At 40.5% G+C, this 17,884-nt stretch overlaps 1 protein-coding gene across 2 annotated transcripts in view; it reads left to right on the top strand.

Annotated features, from left to right (window-relative positions):
* Window positions 1-17,884, top strand: part of NEK5 (NIMA related kinase 5) — a 41,504-nt gene that overhangs the window by 18,752 nt on the left and 4,868 nt on the right. For both annotated transcript variants that reach the window (XM_050948230.1, XM_050948238.1), the window contains exons 11-20: window positions 4,369-4,505; window positions 6,135-6,328; window positions 7,680-7,746; window positions 8,093-8,212; window positions 8,918-9,001; window positions 9,103-9,207; window positions 11,795-11,875; window positions 14,054-14,119; window positions 17,265-17,388; window positions 17,608-17,739. In XM_050948230.1, coding sequence (XP_050804187.1) covers window positions 4,369-4,505; window positions 6,135-6,328; window positions 7,680-7,746; window positions 8,093-8,212; window positions 8,918-9,001; window positions 9,103-9,207; window positions 11,795-11,875; window positions 14,054-14,119; window positions 17,265-17,388; window positions 17,608-17,739 — 1,110 coding nt within the window. The remainder of the gene's footprint in view (window positions 1-4,368; window positions 4,506-6,134; window positions 6,329-7,679; window positions 7,747-8,092; window positions 8,213-8,917; window positions 9,002-9,102; window positions 9,208-11,794; window positions 11,876-14,053; window positions 14,120-17,264; window positions 17,389-17,607; window positions 17,740-17,884) is intronic.

Raw genomic sequence — 17,884 nt, 5'->3', positions numbered from 1 at the left:
AGATATTCCACCAGCGAAAGGCAACTTCCATTGAAATCCAGGTCGCCACAGAAGCTCAGCTGGTGGAAGCTGTCATGGGGATGTGCTGAACCTGTGGTTTAAAATAACTTTTGTGGTTAAACTTAATATAATTTACAAAATTGAGGGACTGCTATAACTTGCAGCTACCTGTAGTTCAAGGCCATTGTTGGAAGAAGTGTCCTTGCTTGGCTCTGCCAAGGTACCCCAATCCTATCCTGCAAAACATATGCTATTGCAGTGCTGCACTTTTCTGGGGCACAGACCACTATTTGTTTTATGTTACACAGTGATTTTGTCATATGAACAAATGCCCTTTAAGGAGCACTCCTTCCTCATCACCCACAAGAAAAGTCAATAATAATAATTATTTAAAAAACCAAACATATCTTTGGACTATTAAGTGCACATGCCTAACTAACTGAACACGTACTCTTATTGCTGTAATCCTTGTTCTTCCTCAACTCATCCATTGCATCTATCATTAGATTTTAAGCTTATCTGGGCAGGGTCATTGTGTTGCTATGTATTGTGCAAAGCACTGAGCACACTTTTGGGTGCTGTAAAAATAAATAATAATCTCATTTGTACTTGTGGCACAAATAAAACATCTCAATAGTAACATGACAAATACATTGTATTATTTTGTCAGCTGACAGCATTTTGCAAAATAACGTAATACATTAGATCAAAATGTGAAAGACAACAATGTTGGATTTGTAACTGACACCCACTGGTAAGTCAGGTATACATACCCTATCTGCATTCTTCAGTGTATCACAAATACTCCACAATGTTACTTATAGAAGAACAAAGTTAGTTAAAACAAATTTGCAGACATAGATATTGGTTGGTTCCTTTTTTATTTGTTTTTTAACTTCTAGGAATTGTGGATAACATTTTCAGATGTTCCAGAGTGACTTAGGAACCAAGTCCCATGTTCCAATGGGACTTAGGCACTGAGGAGCATACGTATCACTGACTTTCAATTAGATTGATGCTCCTTGGTGCCTACATTATTTTTGGAAAAAGGGACTTGGCTCCTAAGTCACAGAAGCATTTTTGAAAATTTTATCCATAAGCTTGGATGCTAGCTGCAATAAATCCCCCTAGTCATGATACTCTTTGCAGTTGACAGTCCATACTCAGGAAAAACTTAGGACTATGTTAACAGTCTGCTTCCTTCTCACAAAGGGCACCACCTCTCTTCATTAGTGTTGAGGTCTTTGCAATGGCACTGACTGCGAGACTCAAATTGGTGTGGCTTACAGTCCTCTTAATTTACCCGGGGCATGGATAAATTGAATTTCTCATTTTGCAGCTTTTTTTTCTTATGGTTCTGAAGAACTATGGTGAAGTGTTGTCTGATGGTTAGAGGACTTGACTGAGGGCCAGAGTTACAAAGATATTTTGGGGTCTACAGGTGCAGCTAGGCATCTAGTGGGATTTACAGACGTGCCTAAGCAGGTTAGGGGGCTAACAGCATTGATGTCTGGCCCTGGACTTCAAAACTATTACTGTCTATTCTTGAGTCCAGCACTGAATCTCTGTGTAACCTTGAACAAATCTCTCTGTGCTTCAGTTTACTTATCTGTAAAATGAGTGAAAGGATACCTACCTCACAAGAGTGTTCTGAGTCTTAATTAATTAATGCTTTCAAAAAGCTTTGGACTCTTTGGATGTAAGGCATGAGGTGAGGTGTATAATATTATTAATCTAGTTAAGGTGGCATATAAAGGCCTTGTCCACGCTACAAAGTTTTGTTGACAAAAGTGATATCGACACTCAAAAATCGGCATAATAAAAATTGGTCTGTCATGTTCACAGTCACGCTCCCTCTGTCGGCAGAGCGAATCCACACTTGGGGCACTATCATTGACAGTGTGAGCAGTGCACTGTGGGTACCTATCCCACAGTCCAGCTCGACAGCTTCTATCGCTAAGTGTTGTGGGAAGGTGGAGTGGATTGCGGCACATCTTGGGACCTGGCTCAATGTCCTGTGATACATTGCTTTTTGTCCCTTTTTGTCCCAGCATTCCATGGGCTTCTGGCTTTCTTTCATGTAATTTTTCAATGGCCCTTCTTTGCTGTGAACCTTGGAATCTTTGTGAGAGGGATGGATCATACACTGCTTTCCTATGCTCTGATAACTATCATTAAGACATCATGGACGGCAGTGCAGTTAATCACAAAGTTCTTAACTGAAGAAGACTCCCAGTTGCCTGACATGCTGTGTGATATGGATAGGAGCAACTTTAGATTGCTTTTGGCATTCACAGAACAGCTGTAGAGGGTGGACTGTCACTTTTGGCCTAGGAAAACAAGCACCGCATGGTGGGATTGTATCATGCAGTTGCGGGATGAATAGTAGTGGCTACAGAACTTTTGGATGCGGAAAGCCACCTAATTGTGTGTGGAGCTCACTCCAGCACTGCGGCGCAAGGACACCAGAATAAGAGCCACCCTATCAGTAGAGAAGTGTTGACAATTTGTGTGTGGAAGCTGGTGACTTCAGATTGCTATCAGTCTGTCGCAAATCAATTTGGAGTCAGGAAGTTGACCATTGGGACTGCGTTAATGCAAGTGTGCAGGGTAATTAATCCCCTCCTGCTGCGAAGGACCGTGATTCTGGGAAAAGTGCGTTAAATAGTGGATGGCTTTGCAGAAATTAGTTTCCCTAACTGTGGAGAGGCAATAGATGGCACACATATTCCAATTTTGGCACCAGACCACATTGGATGGAGTACATCAGTAGGAAGGGGTACTTCTCCATTGTATTGCAGGCGCTTGTGGATCACCGTGGGCGTTTCAGTGACATCAACATGAGGTGGTCCGGGAAGGTACATGATGCACACATCTTCAGGAGCATGCGCCTGTATAGAAAGCTACAAGCAGGGACTTTCTTTCCAGATGAGAAGATTACAGTGAGGGATGTTGAAATGCCCATAGTGATCCTGGGAGACCCAGCATACCTCTTACAGCCGTAGTTCATGAAACTATACAAGAGAAACCTGGACAGCAGTAAGGAGCGGGTCAACAACAGGCTCAGTAGGTGCTGGATGACTGTGGAATGTACCTTTGGCAGATTAAAGACGTGCTGGCGATGCCTTTATGACAGGTTAGACCTTAATGAGGTTAATATTCCCATAGTCATAGCTGTGTGTTGTAAGTTGCATAATCTTTGTGAAGCTAATCCTCCCACATTTCTGTGCCCTGAACCCACGTCCGTACTACACAGCCACTTACCAGGCGTCTCCTCTCCTGCTTCTTGCTCACCGAAGAGCAACTGCTGAGACTGGCTAGACACTCTAGAGTGGTGAACAGTTCCTGGCTGGCTGCCCCACCGAGCGACCCTGCCGGGAGCTGCACATCTAACTCCACCTCTTCATCAATTACTTCATCCTCTGGGTAAGGTCCTCTTTCCACCACCTCCAGGCCCACCGTAGTATCCAAGGGCTCTTTGTGGTGGAGGTGGGGTCACCACTGAGGATAGCATCCAGCTCCTTATAGAACTGGCAGGTCTTAGGTGCAGCACCAGAGCGACAGTTTGCCTCCCTTGCCTTATGGTACGCCTGCCTCAGCTCCTTTATCTTCACTCTGCACTGCAGCACGTCCCGATCGTAGCCCTTTTCGCACAGTCCTTGAGCAATCTTCCCATAGGTATCCAAATTCCTGTGGCTCAAGCACAGCTGGGACTGCACAGCCTCCTCTCCCCATGTGCTGAGAAGATCATAGAATAATAGGACTGGAAGGGACCTTGAGAGGTCATCTAGTCTTGTCTCCTGTACTCATGACAGGGCTAAGTATAAGATCCAGCAGCTTCACAGAGGTCCAAGCAGGAGAGCATTTCTTGTGATAACCTACCATGGTCACCCGAGAAGATGTGATGAGACCTCTCCATGCCGAGCAAACAGGAAATGGAATTTCAAAAATTCCCGGGACTTCTAAGGGGTAGAGGTGGATGGTTGTTTACCTGGCTGCAGGGCAGTGGAGTTCAAACTGCATTGTGGAACATCTCCTGGAGGCCAAATAAAGCGATAAAATCAAGTGTGGTGTCTACACTGGCACTTTGTTGACAAAAGTTTTGAGCAAAAAGCCTTATGTCTCTTGTTGGCGTGGTTTTATTTTGTCTCCAAAACAGGGCATTTTTGCTGTCAAAAGTTGCATTGCTGTGTACACATTCACTGGTTTGTTGACAAAACTTTGTAGTGTAGACAAGGCCAAAGGGATATTTATTAGACTGTTCAGTGTGTATTAGACATATGCACTTTATTACAGTTTATAATTATTATGTAATAAGAACAGTAGGAATAATTAAGATTACAATTATATTTTTTATTGTTAAATAAGTTCCTAAACTTCAAAAAGTGAGAGTCCAGGACCATCGTCCTCCAAGATTCAGGATGGTGGCACCTGTCAAGAAACAGGAATTATTACATAGTAATGAATGGAAACCTCCTTCAAGAGTCCAGCAGCCTATTGCCCAGGTATTGTGCCTACAAGACTTACAGAGCTTGAGGGACCAGCTCCGCAGGCAGCAGCCCAGAAGTAAGGGTGGCAATACCATACCATGCCATCCTTACTCTGTGCTGGTGCTGACGGCAGCTCTGTCTTCAGAACTGGGCTTCCAGCCAGCAGGTGCCGCTCTCCAACTGCTCAGCTCTGAAGGCAGGCCGCCGCCAGCAGCAGTGCAGAAGTAAGAGTAGCATTACCGCAGCCCTCCCACCCCCTACAATAACCTTTGTGATCCCCCCCACAACTTCTTTTTGAGTCAGGACCCCTACAATTACAACACCGTGAGTTTTCATATTTCAATAGCTGAAATCATGAAACTTATGATTTTTAAAATCCTATGACTATGAAATTGGTAGGGCCCAAAATATTATGTTAATATGTTATATAACTATATAATACATTATTAACTTGATCCTGAATAAGTAACACTCAAACAACCTGGCTAAATATTCTGGCTTGCCAGTTGAGGACCCCTCCTTTTCTGAGTACGCTAGAAAAAGTGACCAATTTCTAAGTACAGTACCTATCCTCTTTCTGGCACTTCTTTTGTGTACATACTTGTGTTTTTCCACTACAAGAACAATCCATATTTTACCATTCCACAATTCCATAGAAGAAGGCGGGGGGCAGGGGGGTGTCACATTTCTCCAGTAAAGTTCAATACAAAGTCTAACTGCTAATAATAACAAAATAAAATAATTTGTTCTGTTTAAAATGAAGCTCCTTTACCAGAGCATTAAGTAAGCCTGTCAGGGGATCTCTAGGAAGCTGATGTTTTGTCACGAGATTAATCTTTTTAAATAATTTTCTTCCCAAAACTGTCTAATTCCTGGATGAAAGCACTATAAGTGCAAATATGTTTCCCTTTCCCTGCAGCCTCCCTATTAGCAAAAATGTGATGGATCTAAACTGGAGTCATATGCCATTTATACAGTAATTTATATATTTTTTTAAGTCTCTGAGCTATACAAATTGAAGGTGTATATCCCCCTTTCTCAATTTCTTTGTCCAAATCCCTCTTCCATCTTTTCATCTGGGTTGTTTTCTTATCAGCATCTTTTTCTATCAAAATTGTATATATCTGAGAAATTAAACCTTGCTCCTGGGTAACTCCTGAAATGTAGTTAAAGGTGTAGATAGAGATGCCTCATATCCAAGTTTCATAATAAAGTGTGTCATAATAAGCCACCCCTGGAATTCATTCAGGGCTTCAGAGCAATGTGAGTAAAATTTATTACAGTGGCTCTAATGTATCTGGTTTATAGACACAAAGAACTGTTGGCTGACTCACAATGAGGAGAGCTCCTGAATGAGGAGAGCTGAAGTAATGGGTAGACAGGAAAGGACTGCAGTAAGAAAAATGTGCCTCTGGAAGCCAGGAAGCCTCTAGATGAGGTGTGAAAAGGTATGGGGAAGTTGTCCAGGGTATAGTGTAGACAGCTAGTATTATCACCTAACTGAAAATGGGGAGTGGGAATGGAACTTGCCTTAAAAATGTGACCAGTGCAGAGGATGATAAGCTGGATGCTAGTTTTTATGTCTTGGGTTAAGAATGATCATTCATTACCTTTGAAATTTCAACCTGTTATATGTATTTTCAGCATTGGCGCTCCAGATTTAAGATGGCAGAAAGGCCAGAAGCTGCCAGAGTACATGGACATTATGGTCATTACTATGATAAACTTGACAACTTGCAGAAGAGACTTTATGTACAAGACGACCTTTCTCGCATCAACCAAAGAGTCGAGGAGTATTATAAACAGAAAGGACAAGTTGCAGCACCCCCACCTGAGTGGTAAGCCTTTCCCTCAATTTAATTACTGAAGAATCGCCAATATCTTGACTCCTCAATCTTTCTGATCATGTAGCAATGATGAGCTGTAGAAGCAGAGTCACCCATTCCGTGTAATTCTTTTCCTGCTCAGGTTTTGATGTGGTTCTTATATTACATATGATTCAACAAGAAAAAATGAAATGCCCATTTCTGTCTACCCAATTCAACCTAGAGATTCACTTCTGAATGTATTTTCATGACATTTGAAACAGTTAATTGTAGAAACTTGTCCTAGATTTCCATTCAGCTTCCAGTCCAAATATTGTGGGAGAAATAAAACTACCCTTATCTGGACATGTGCTTTTTAAGAGCTAAAGGCTGTTCTTCCGCTCTCTCCTGCCACCCCGACCTCAATTGCTTAGAAGGCTCTAAACACAGCAGTACCAATACGGTTCTCTTGCCTGGAGATTGGGGTTCGGGTAGGCCACAGAGAGATTTCCTCCTGCAGAGCTTATACTATAGCTTCCATAGAAAGGTTCCTTTCTCCTGAACATTTATAAACTTCACAGCCTTCCTCATTCAGGCTCCACAGTGGGAAGCGTTCTCCTATTTCTGAGGCTGTCTGTCCAATGGGTTCAAGAAGCATTGCATAAGGTAGACCAGGTTTAACCAGGATTCAGGGATGCCAGATTTAAATAGTGACTTGTTTGGGAAGCTGCAGTTAAGGTAGGCTGGGTTATAAGGTTTTGGTCAAGGAAGGCAGGGTTGGGGATATCTCAGTTAAGGATGACTGAATTTAGGATACCCGGCTTAAGGATGGCTAAATTCAGGATGTTAAGGACAAACTAAGTTGAGTTTGGTTCTTTGAATGACAGTAGCATTCAGAAGACCTGATGCCAAATAATTGAGGACCAAGGAACTTACAAGTGACTGCTGATTGTTTTGCAACGAAAATAAAAACAACAAAAAAATTCTATGAAAACCCCCTACTAATACAAAATGAGGGTGTTACAGGTACACGGAAGTCAGAAAACGCAACATTTAGGATTGAACATGGAACTTTAACTGTTGGTTCTTGTGTGAATGCATTACAAAAGAGTATTGTTTTTAATAACATTCATATACTATTTCTCAAACTTCAGAAGACTGGTATGAGTGGAGAGGGCAAGGGACAGAGGTCAAGTGAATATATGGTTACTCAACAGTACATTCCTTATACGTTTAGCACAGTATAGCTAGAATTCAGGAAGTAACTTCTGGTAAACAAATAAATTTCTGGGTGTGTGTATATATAGGGAGCTTCCATGTTAGTATAATTTGCTGAAAGTTGTAAACAAAAATATCATAGCTGAATGTCACTGTGTTCTGTCAGGCCTGCAGAGTATCTTCAAAGACGGCTCGAAGCCCAGCAGTACAAGATGAAAGTGGAAAAGCAGTTGGTATGTATAAACTGAATTATAGAATACAGTCACTAAAGTGGAAATGAGTGAAAGCCCAGGAGATGAACTTATGTCTTTCTCACAGCAAAATATAGCACTGACAAATAGGGAACTCTGCTGTAATGTTTTAATTGATTTACTCCACAATTTTTTTCTCAAGGTTTTACTTTTTATTGTAAGAAAAACCTCCTAATGCAAAATACCATTATAACTATTTCTCCCTGAAATATGTACTGTACTTATGGCGCTTTTGATTGGGGTGTATGTAGGGGCGAGGAACTCAGAAGAGAAAAATCTCTAAATGGAAATTCCTTTGCTCTGGAAATGATCTTTTTCATATCAACAGGGACTGCGACCATCCTCTGCTGACCCCCGTCACAACCAGATCCAGCTGCAGGAAGTGATGGAAGAGCAGCTCAAAGACCATCAGAGGGATCTGGCTAGAAGGAATGAAATAAAAGAAGAGGTAAAAGACACGTTTTCATCATAGTTGGCCAGAGCCATTATATTATACTAACTGGCAATTATACTTTCCATTTGTGAAAAATGATACTCTTTGCCTTGTCCACAAGTAGAGTATTAGCTGGATTCTTATGCCGGTTGTATAGCACCGTCACCACCTGGTAAGGTCCTGGTACAAGAAGCTGATTTGAGTAGCCATATGAAAGAGCACAGTCCTGATTTTGATCTCACTTCCTTTGAAGTCAGTAGAATTATATTGTTGTAAAAACAGCGTGAGAGGAGAATTAGTCCCCATGTGCAGAAATCAAAAGATGTATTATTCTCTTAGTTTTTGTTCCCAGTTTCACCCTTCACTACCACATTTAGAGATGCTATTTACGCGATATATTGTTATCCATGGAGATTACTTATATTTTTTATATAAACTGTACTTGATTCTGTGATGCTTTTGTATGATTGATAAAATAGTAATAATACTTACTGGTACTTCTGATATGGATACACAAAAATTACATGCTAATGTATTTAATTTATAATGAACTTACTTATTAAAACAAATGTAACTACATTAAGATATTAAGGTAGAATCAATATTACTATATATAGTTATACAGATAATTTGGATGTCCATGGATTATTTTTTCTTAAAAAATGTTGTTTCTAAGGGAAACTGCATGCACAATATTTTAAACCTGGTGCTGTTTAACAGGAATACCTGAAACAATTACAGAAAATTCGGCAGCAGTACCACAGTGATGTAAAAGAACTTAGATTCAAAGCAGGAGCATTGCAGGTAACAACTCCCCCCCTGCACAGTTCCAGAAGCGATCATTTAAAGTCAATATCTAATTTACCCAGTAACTGAAACAAGCATTTTGTAAATATATCCTTTAGGAGAATTCACAAATAAAAGACAAAACCTATCTTGTGAAACATGGGAAAGCTGGGGGCCAGCCTGATCCAAAAGATACTCCTGGAAGAAGAGAACCACCAGTCCAGGTACCAACATTCTGTAACCGAGTTTGAACACATTACTGCAAAGTAACTAAAGTACAGTAAGTTAATGTGATCCTGCACACCTCTAGTCTATTTCTCAGAGAACTCTGAGAAGTAATAGTCAAGGAAATAAGGAACACATGAAAAATAACTTAGATCCGATAGAGTCACTTTTTACTGCATGTGAGATTTTATGTCCCTATGTTCATTTTATGTCTAGCCTGAGAAGTTTCTCTCTTTTGGTCCTAATTTGTTCAGGTCAATGTTGTTTCTCCCCAACTTTTACTGTGATATACTTTTGCTTTATTTAAAGAAATCTGTTCCTTTTTTCATGCTTTAAAAGTGGCATGCAGTGGAATCCACTCACACGGGCAGATCTTCATGAGTGTGGATGGCTCCATGCAGAGCTAAGCAGGTTCAGTTTTGCTGTGGAGGAGCAAGACTTGCAGAGGCTGCACAGGGAGTGAGTTAGAGCCAAATTCCATTGGGACTTCTTGGCCAGGAAGAGACTTGGGAACAAGCTGGGAGGAGATGTAGGGCCAGAGGATCCCCTGTAGCATAGATCCTCCACTTGTTCCTCACCAAGGGCTGGCAAACCAACTCCAGCTCTTAGGAGGGACTAGCAGCTGAAGAGTGGCTCCATTCTCGTTTTTCCAGACCACGGAGACTTCTGCAGCAGCCAGCTAGCCCAATTACTTGGACTGGGGAGAGGATTTGGCCTGACTATTTTGGGAGTTTGACTATTTCTTTTTATAGGATGGTTATCAGGGAGTTGCGACAGGGGAATTGGTGGAAAATTGTTGTACCAATTATATTAGACCAGTAAAAACCAGCAGGATCTTATTAAAGGGGACAAGGCAAAGATGCCACATTTATTATGATAACAATTTATGACTAATAACTAATATCTTAATTCTTACACACACACACACACACACACACAGATATATATATATATATATATATATCCATCAGATGTTCTGCAGCTGCTGCATAGTTACCAGTCCTGAAGATAGCTTAAGTTCATAGCTTGATTTTGTAGCTTGGGTTCGTAGCTTGTGGCAGCTAACTGGCCAGGAAAGCCGGGCACAAGGCCGAGCTGGATCTCTGTTGGGCAGGCACCGATGTTCTTCCATGTTGGCAGCAGAATGTTACCCAGAGTCTCTCATCTCACCCTTCTTTTTTATAGGCTTTTAGTTTGGATTCAAAGTCTATAGGTCTTGCTGTGTCACGCTGCCTCTGGGTTTAGATTGATCACCCATCAATTGCAGGCGTGACTTTCAGCCTTGAACCTGGCTTTGATCTTCCTTCTGTTGTTCTGTTGTCCTTTTCTTTTTAGGATGGATGCTTCTTACTTTGTTTAGGGCTGTTGTCTAGGTCTTCAGCCGTTGGTATTTGAACTTTATCTCATCAGGACAGGCTGGGGCTGGAGGCTGATTCCATCATTCATACATACCTCATTCACACATCTAAACTAAACTAATAAGATTACAGCAGGGTTTGCAAAAATGAAGGTTGGAAGAAGCTTTTACAAAATGGAGTGAGAACAGAAGTTACAGTATAGGCAAGTGTAGTGAATGGTGCACAGAAGTTACATTAATAAAGTGAACAATTGAAAACAATTTCATTTATCAGTTCTACAAAATAGACATGCACATTTTGGAATGGGTGATGTCAGTGTGCTATGTAATTCTAAGGCGTGACTTGGCTCCAGGTAGTTTATTTCTTTATACTAGAGACAACAGAGTATATTGAGACCACTTGCGTCTGGGACCTGATTCAGTGCCCATTTAAATCAAGGGCACAGCCAGTTTATGGGAAATCAGGATTAAAACAGCACAGAAACCCAATCTCCTAACATCTAATAGATGGCGCAGTGCAGCTGTGGACTAAGCACCTCCTTGACTTCAGCTGTGTTCATGGACTTGCTCCACGTATTTGAGAGAATTTTCTTATGCTTCACGTGTTAATTAAAATCAAAAAATTGTTTGGATATTTTATTAGGGAGATGGTGATGCACCTGATGCCTTAGGATATGCTAATTTTCCTGTTTATTTGACAGGTAGCTATGTTATGGCATTGGATGTAGGAAAATGAAGTGTTATAATTAAATAACATTTTAAGTGCCATGATGAGACAAGATACTATGGAGGGCGATTAGTCTTTCCACAGTTAAGGTTGTACCCAGATTTCCATTCTAAACTTGATTTTTCACTGACTCTCAAACTAGAACTAGATGAATCTGAAACTTCTTATACTGGTCCTGTGTCAGAGCAGGGGTTTGGTTTGTTGGGGGTAATCTGACAAAGTATTCTTTAAATATGGGAGTTTGAAAAATCAGAGGTTTGCACTTTTCAAAAAGTTTCCTAACTTTTTTATTTTTTTGCCAAGTCAGCTAACGTTGGCAGTTATTTGCTGTTCCATTCCAATTAGCAGTGAAGCAATCAGGAGAATACTCATAAAGAGCAATTAATATATGTACACCATAAACCATACACTTTATACATAGTCTATACATACTCTGGTTCTGAAGAGTGGATGTATAATTGTACTTTTTGAACTTTATGAGCATTTTATTTTTTTCTTCAAGGATATTGAAGAAAACTTAAAACATATCAGACTACAGAACTGGCAAGAGAGAAGAGTCCTGGAAAAGAAATGTAAAACAAAGGTAATTGACATCATTGCCCTATTTTGTTCTCCTTTATAGCTTTCCTCTGTTTGTCTCAGATGGTCCCACTATGCCATGATAGCCCTAGAAAGCAGGTTGCAGACAAGTCAACACCAGTGCTACTTTATGGATCGCTGGAGAAGAGTTTCTGTGGGAGCAAAAGGTCGTCAAGGAAAGTAGCATGGTAACACAGCCCTGCCCCCAACTTGATAGTGACTCCCATTAGATACTCTAGTGACAAGGTGGGTGAGGTAATATCTTTTATTGGACCAACTTCTCATGGTGAGAGAGACAACCTGAAGAAGAGCTCTATGTGGCTAGACAGCTTGTCTTTCTCACCAAGAGAAGTTGGTCCAGTTGAAGATACTGCCTTACCTATCTTGTCTCTGTAATATCCTGGGCCCAACACAGCTACAGCTACACTTTAGATACTCTACACAGTTGTCATATCTCCTCTTAGTTATCTTTTTATCAAGGCATACTAGTACACTGCTACCCCGAAATAACGCTGTCCTCAGAAGCCAAAAAATCTTACCGCGTTATATCGAACTTGCTTTGATCCACTGGAGTGTGCAGCCCGCCTCCCCACCCTCTGGAGCACTGCTTTACCGTGTTATATCCGAATTCATCTTATATTGGGGTAGAGGTGTACTGTATAAAAATACTCCAGTTGAATTCAGGTTCAGTCAAAGTTAGGTCTGGCTATTAATCCATCAACATTTCCTTTGTAAGTCATTACCTCTTACAGTAGAACCTCAGAGTTATGGACACCTTGGAAATGGAGGTGGTCCGTAACTCTGAAATGTTCATAACTCTGAACAAAGCACAGTTCGGGCTCCAGATCCAGCAGCTGACACTCCCAGCCAGGATTCAGCAGCACATGAATTTGCAGGCTTGTCCCCCTCTCTGCAGGGGTGTGTGTGAAAACAGCATGTCGCCCTCCCAGCCTAGGGAAGAGAGGTAAAAACAGCACATCCCCCTCCAGGTAGGGGTGTGTGTGTCTGTGTGCACGTGTGTGTGTCCGTGTGCGCATGCGCGCCTTGGGCTGGCAGCGCCAGCATCTTGCTATAAGTGACTGCCAAGGGGGTATGGGTGGGGACAGGCAGCCCAGATGTGCCTAGGTCTACCTTTAAGATGCAGTACGGGCACAATACAGTACTTGCTTTTTCTTTTTTTGGTCTCTGCTGCTGTCTGATTGGTTACTTCTGCTTTCACATGGTGTCTGGTTGACCAGTCAGTCCATAACTCTGGTGTTTGTATCTTTGAGGTTTTACCGTATCTCTCTACTGTTATTTGAATGATAGAAGCAGATGAAAATGTTAAACGAAAATTTACATGAGATATCAGGAAACTTTTCTAACAATAATCTCAATTAGGCATTGGAATAAGGCTTCTAATGGAAGTTATTGCAGACCAGGCACAGCAAGTATTCAAAATTTGGACTGGACAGGATTCTTGAGAATCTACAACAGAGACCAGTTGTGTAACAGGGCCGCCGAGAGAGGGTTCGGGCCCCGGTGAAAATTTTTTTCCGGGCCCCCCAGCAAGGGCGGACCGGCTAAACAGGACCGATGAAGCTGGGGAAGCCGGGCCCCCTTCCGGACCACCACGCCCTGGTAATTTGTACCGGCTTTCCTCCCCCCGTCGGCCCTGTGTGTGTGTATGGCAAAGGGGGCCACTAGATGGTTATTCAGTGTGGCTTTTCTTTAATTCTCTGACATTGCCATCTTGTCATACAAATGTTTGCTATCTGATACAATAATTATCACATAATAACTATCTAAAAGATTGCTATCCCTCTTACGTTTATAGAGACATTGTCCATTTTAGTAAGGGTTTTTAAAATAGTTTTAAGTACTACTTCTTTCCTGAAACCACCTGCTAATCTTTGTTGCTACATTTTTCAATTTTGAAACCTTTTTTCCCCTTCCCTGTTTCTGTGCAAAACTAACCATACTGAAACTGACTACACAGAAATTGCTGTCAAATAAACAAAGTGAACAAACAGGGAAATATTTTTTTTCTAATCTATTCAGGCATAGTTATCTTGTCACTTGTAATAACAATAGACAAACAGTTTTCATAGAAAAGTAATTTTTGAATTTGTAGTGCCCCTTTTAAGCTGAATAGATTTTAATGAGCTACTTTAATGAAGTATGTGAACGTCTTTTTTTTTAGGGAGGAGTAAAATTTGAAATTAATTTAGATGCATGTGTTCCTGAGGAAGATACTGTGCAAGAAGAGGTATGTTGTAGCTATGTTAAAAACACATTTGCTTTAGTAGTCTGAAGATATGATAGCAGCTCCATCATATAAGTTGTAACTAGGTTTCCATTATAATCCTCTTCTCCCTTTGTTATAATGAAAACATTCTATTTGATATTGCACAGGTATGGTCATCTGCCAGAGGAAGATTTTTGGAGGGGGAAATTTGATGGTGATTGGATAAAGCATTAATCAGAAATAGGGCTGTCAAGCGATTAAAAAAATGAATCGTGAAGAATCATGTGATTAAAAAGATGAATCACAATGAGTCGCACTGTTAAAGGATAGAAAACCATTTATTTAAATATTTGGGATGTTTTCTACATTTTCAAATATATTGATTTCAGTTACCACACAGAATAGAAAGTGTACAGTGGTCATGTTTTATTATTTTTTATTACAAATATTTGCATAGTAAAAAACAAAAGAAACAGTATTGTTCAGTTCATCTAATACAAGTACTGTAGTGCAGTCTCTTTATCATGAAAGTTGAACTTACAAATGTAGAATTATGTACAAAAAAAAACTGCACTCAAATGCCTGTTCTCACAAATGCCGGTGACATTGTAAATAAGAAGCAGGCAGCATTTTGTCCCGTAAATATAAACAAACTTGTTTGTCTTAGCAATTGGCTGAACAATAAGTAGGACTGAGTGGATGTGGAGGTTCTCAAGTTTTACATTGTTTTGCTTTCTGAGTGCAGTTATGTAACAAAAAAAAATCTACATTTGCAAGTTGCACTTTCTCAATAAAGATATTGTACTACAGTACTTGTATGAGGTGAATTGAAAAATACTATTTCTTTATCATTTTTACAGTGCAAATATTTGTATTAAAAATAATATAAAGTGCGCACTATACACATTGTACTCTGTGTTGTAATTGAAATCAATATATTTGAAAGTGTAGAAAGACATCCAAAATATTTTATAAATTTCAATTGGTATTCTGTTGTTTAACTGGTGCAAGTAATTGCAGTTAATTTTTTTAATCGATATTAATTTTTTTGAGTTAATCGCATGAGTTAACTGCAATTAATTGACAGCCCTAATCAGAAACAAAAGGATGAAAGCCCAGAGTAATTTTACTTTTGTAAAAGTTTTTTTGGGAATATCGTATCTCAAAAGTGATTTAGTCTGCAATCTCCAAATTTGGCTTATAAATTACTTTAATAAACTGCCTTTGAGTATTTCTGAAACATGTCAGTGGCTGCTTTTGGAGCTACTAGCTACAGTTGTTTTGAGTTGGTGGTTGTTCCATAGAATTCAAAAGTCCATAGCATTTCTGGAGAACTTTGTACTGTATATAACCTCTGTGGCCTCAGTTGTCTGTGCAGCTTATAAATTGCACAGAATCAAAGAGGGTCACTAGGGCCAAGAGCCTCTCTTGTCTTATAGAGTTATAAACTACATATTGTGGTCCTGGTTATTCTCTCTGACTTTGCTACATTTTCAAGCTCTGCAGACCAGAGGGTTCCTGCAGAGTTTATAAGTTCAACAGTACCATAGAGCTGGTAATACAGTGCAGTGTGTAGAAACTTTCATAGAAATAGGGCTGCAGTCAGAACTTCTGCCTAATATAATTCCTTACTGGAGTCTTTAAAGTTACTATGTATGCCATGGTTCAGACACCTCATCTTCACTTACTGGGAATTAAGCTTCTCAGGCAAAACATCCTGTTATTCCCTAATCATGCCGACCTACTACTTTAATTTCTAAGCCTATTGAGTTTGCAAAGAAACTGATTTTTATACCCTTTTTTGTGGGATGCTGAGCTGGCTTATAAATAAACATATATGATAATAAGGCCGATCTTCCTTCTTCTACCGAAATAACTTGTTCAAAGAATTTAAAAGTTGGGCCTGAGTCACTGCTGCATTACTCCTGTGTTATGCCAGGATAGCTCCATTTAGATTTCAATGGGCAGGGAGTGAGGAATCACAATCACCTAATGTGGTTCAACAAGGATAAGTGCAGAGTCCTGCACTTAGGACGGCAGAGTCCAATGCACTGCTACAGGGTGGGGACTGTCTGGCTAAGCAGCAATTCTGCTGAAAAGAACCTGGGGATTACAGTGGATGAGAAGCTGAATATGAGTCAGCAGTGTGCCCTTGTTGCCAAGAAGGCTAACGGCATATTGGGCTGCATTAGTAGTAGCATTGCCAGCAGATCGAGGGAAGTGATTATTCCCCTCTATTTGGCACTGGTGAGGCCACATCTGGAATACTGCGTCTGGTTTTGGACTCCCCACTACAGAAAGGATGTGGACAAATTGGAGAGGGTCCAGTAGGGGGCAACAAAAATGAGGAGGAGGCTGGGGCACATGACTTATGAGGAGAGGCTTAGGGAACTGGGCTTATTTAGTCTGCAGGAGAAAAGAGTGAGGAGGGATTTGATAGCAGCCTTCAACTACTTGAAGGAGGGTTCCAAAGAGGATGGAGCTAGGCTGTTCTCAGTGGTGGCAGATGACCGAACAAGAAACAATAATCTGAAGTTGCAGTGGGGGAGGTCTAGGTTGGATATTAGGAAAAACTATTTCACTAGAAGGGTGGTGAAACACTGGAATGGGTTACATAGGGAGGGTGGGATCTCCATCCTTAGAGGTTTTTAAGGCCTGGCTTGACAAAGCCCTGTCTGGGATGATTTAGTTGGGGTTGGTCTTGCTTTGAGCAGGTGGTTGGACTAGATGACCTCCAGAGGTCTCTTCCAACCCTAATCTTCTATGATTCTAAGCACAAAGCAGAAATAATACAACAGTGAATCAGACACTTTTGGAAGAAATCGAAATGACACTTTAGAAGATATATAGAGAGTGATGTGGTTATGTGTTTTAAAAACCCTAACATCTGAAAGTAGAACTCCTTTTCAAAATAACACACACTATTTATTAGGCACCAGTCTACCAACCTGTCTTCCTACATGTTTGGAAAGCCTCTTGCAAACCAGTGTTTTACAAATAATCATGTGTATTCTGAAAGTCCTGCTGCATTATCACTTTTCATGTTCTGTCACTGTTTCAATCTGCCTGTCCACCTGAAAACATTTGAAAAAATCAATAAAAACGGGAATTAAGTGACTGCCCAATGTTTTTGTTCTGTTTCTTACTAAAATCTGTTTTGTTTCAGGAACTAGATAAACTTAACGAGACGTTAACTTTTGAGGATGGTGAGAATCTTAAGGAGAAATGGATGAAGATCTATGAAGATCACACACAAAAAACTTTGGAAGAACTATGCTCTCCGGAAGGAGGTATTACTTAGGGAAGCCCAGGGCAAGTGAATATATTGACCGTGGAAATTAATTAGTAGTTACGCTAACTTAAATTCAGTCAGTGACTCCTATCATAGCATCTGATGGATCCTTGTTTACAGGATTTGTTTCCAATATATGTCAGAGTAAGCATTAGAATCACAGTAAAATTTGTTTGAAGGGCATTGAAATATTTATTTGTTCTTTTCTTTCTCTTAGAGGCTGGCAATATAGATAATGCCATGGAAATCAGAAAACAATGGCAAGCTGGAGCCCCCCAGACTCTCCTGGATTTTCTAGCTGAGGCAGACATCACATCTGTCTGCCCTACAATGGCTGAAAGTGAACTTGGTATGAATTTGGTGTTTTTTTACTGTGTGTGGACAAAGACCAACTTACTCCGGCCAGACTGGTTATAGACATTTAAACAATAGTGTGTTTTTGATTTGGGAGTTTCACAGTAGACTATTCATGAGATCTGTTGTGCTGTTATTAC

Source organism: Gopherus flavomarginatus, chromosome 1 (genome assembly GCF_025201925.1).
Source record: "Gopherus flavomarginatus isolate rGopFla2 chromosome 1, rGopFla2.mat.asm, whole genome shotgun sequence".
NCBI lineage: Eukaryota > Metazoa > Chordata > Testudines > Testudinidae > Gopherus > Gopherus flavomarginatus.
The sequence above is the reverse complement of the archived record's forward strand: the minus strand, read 5'-3'. Positions and strand labels throughout refer to the sequence as shown.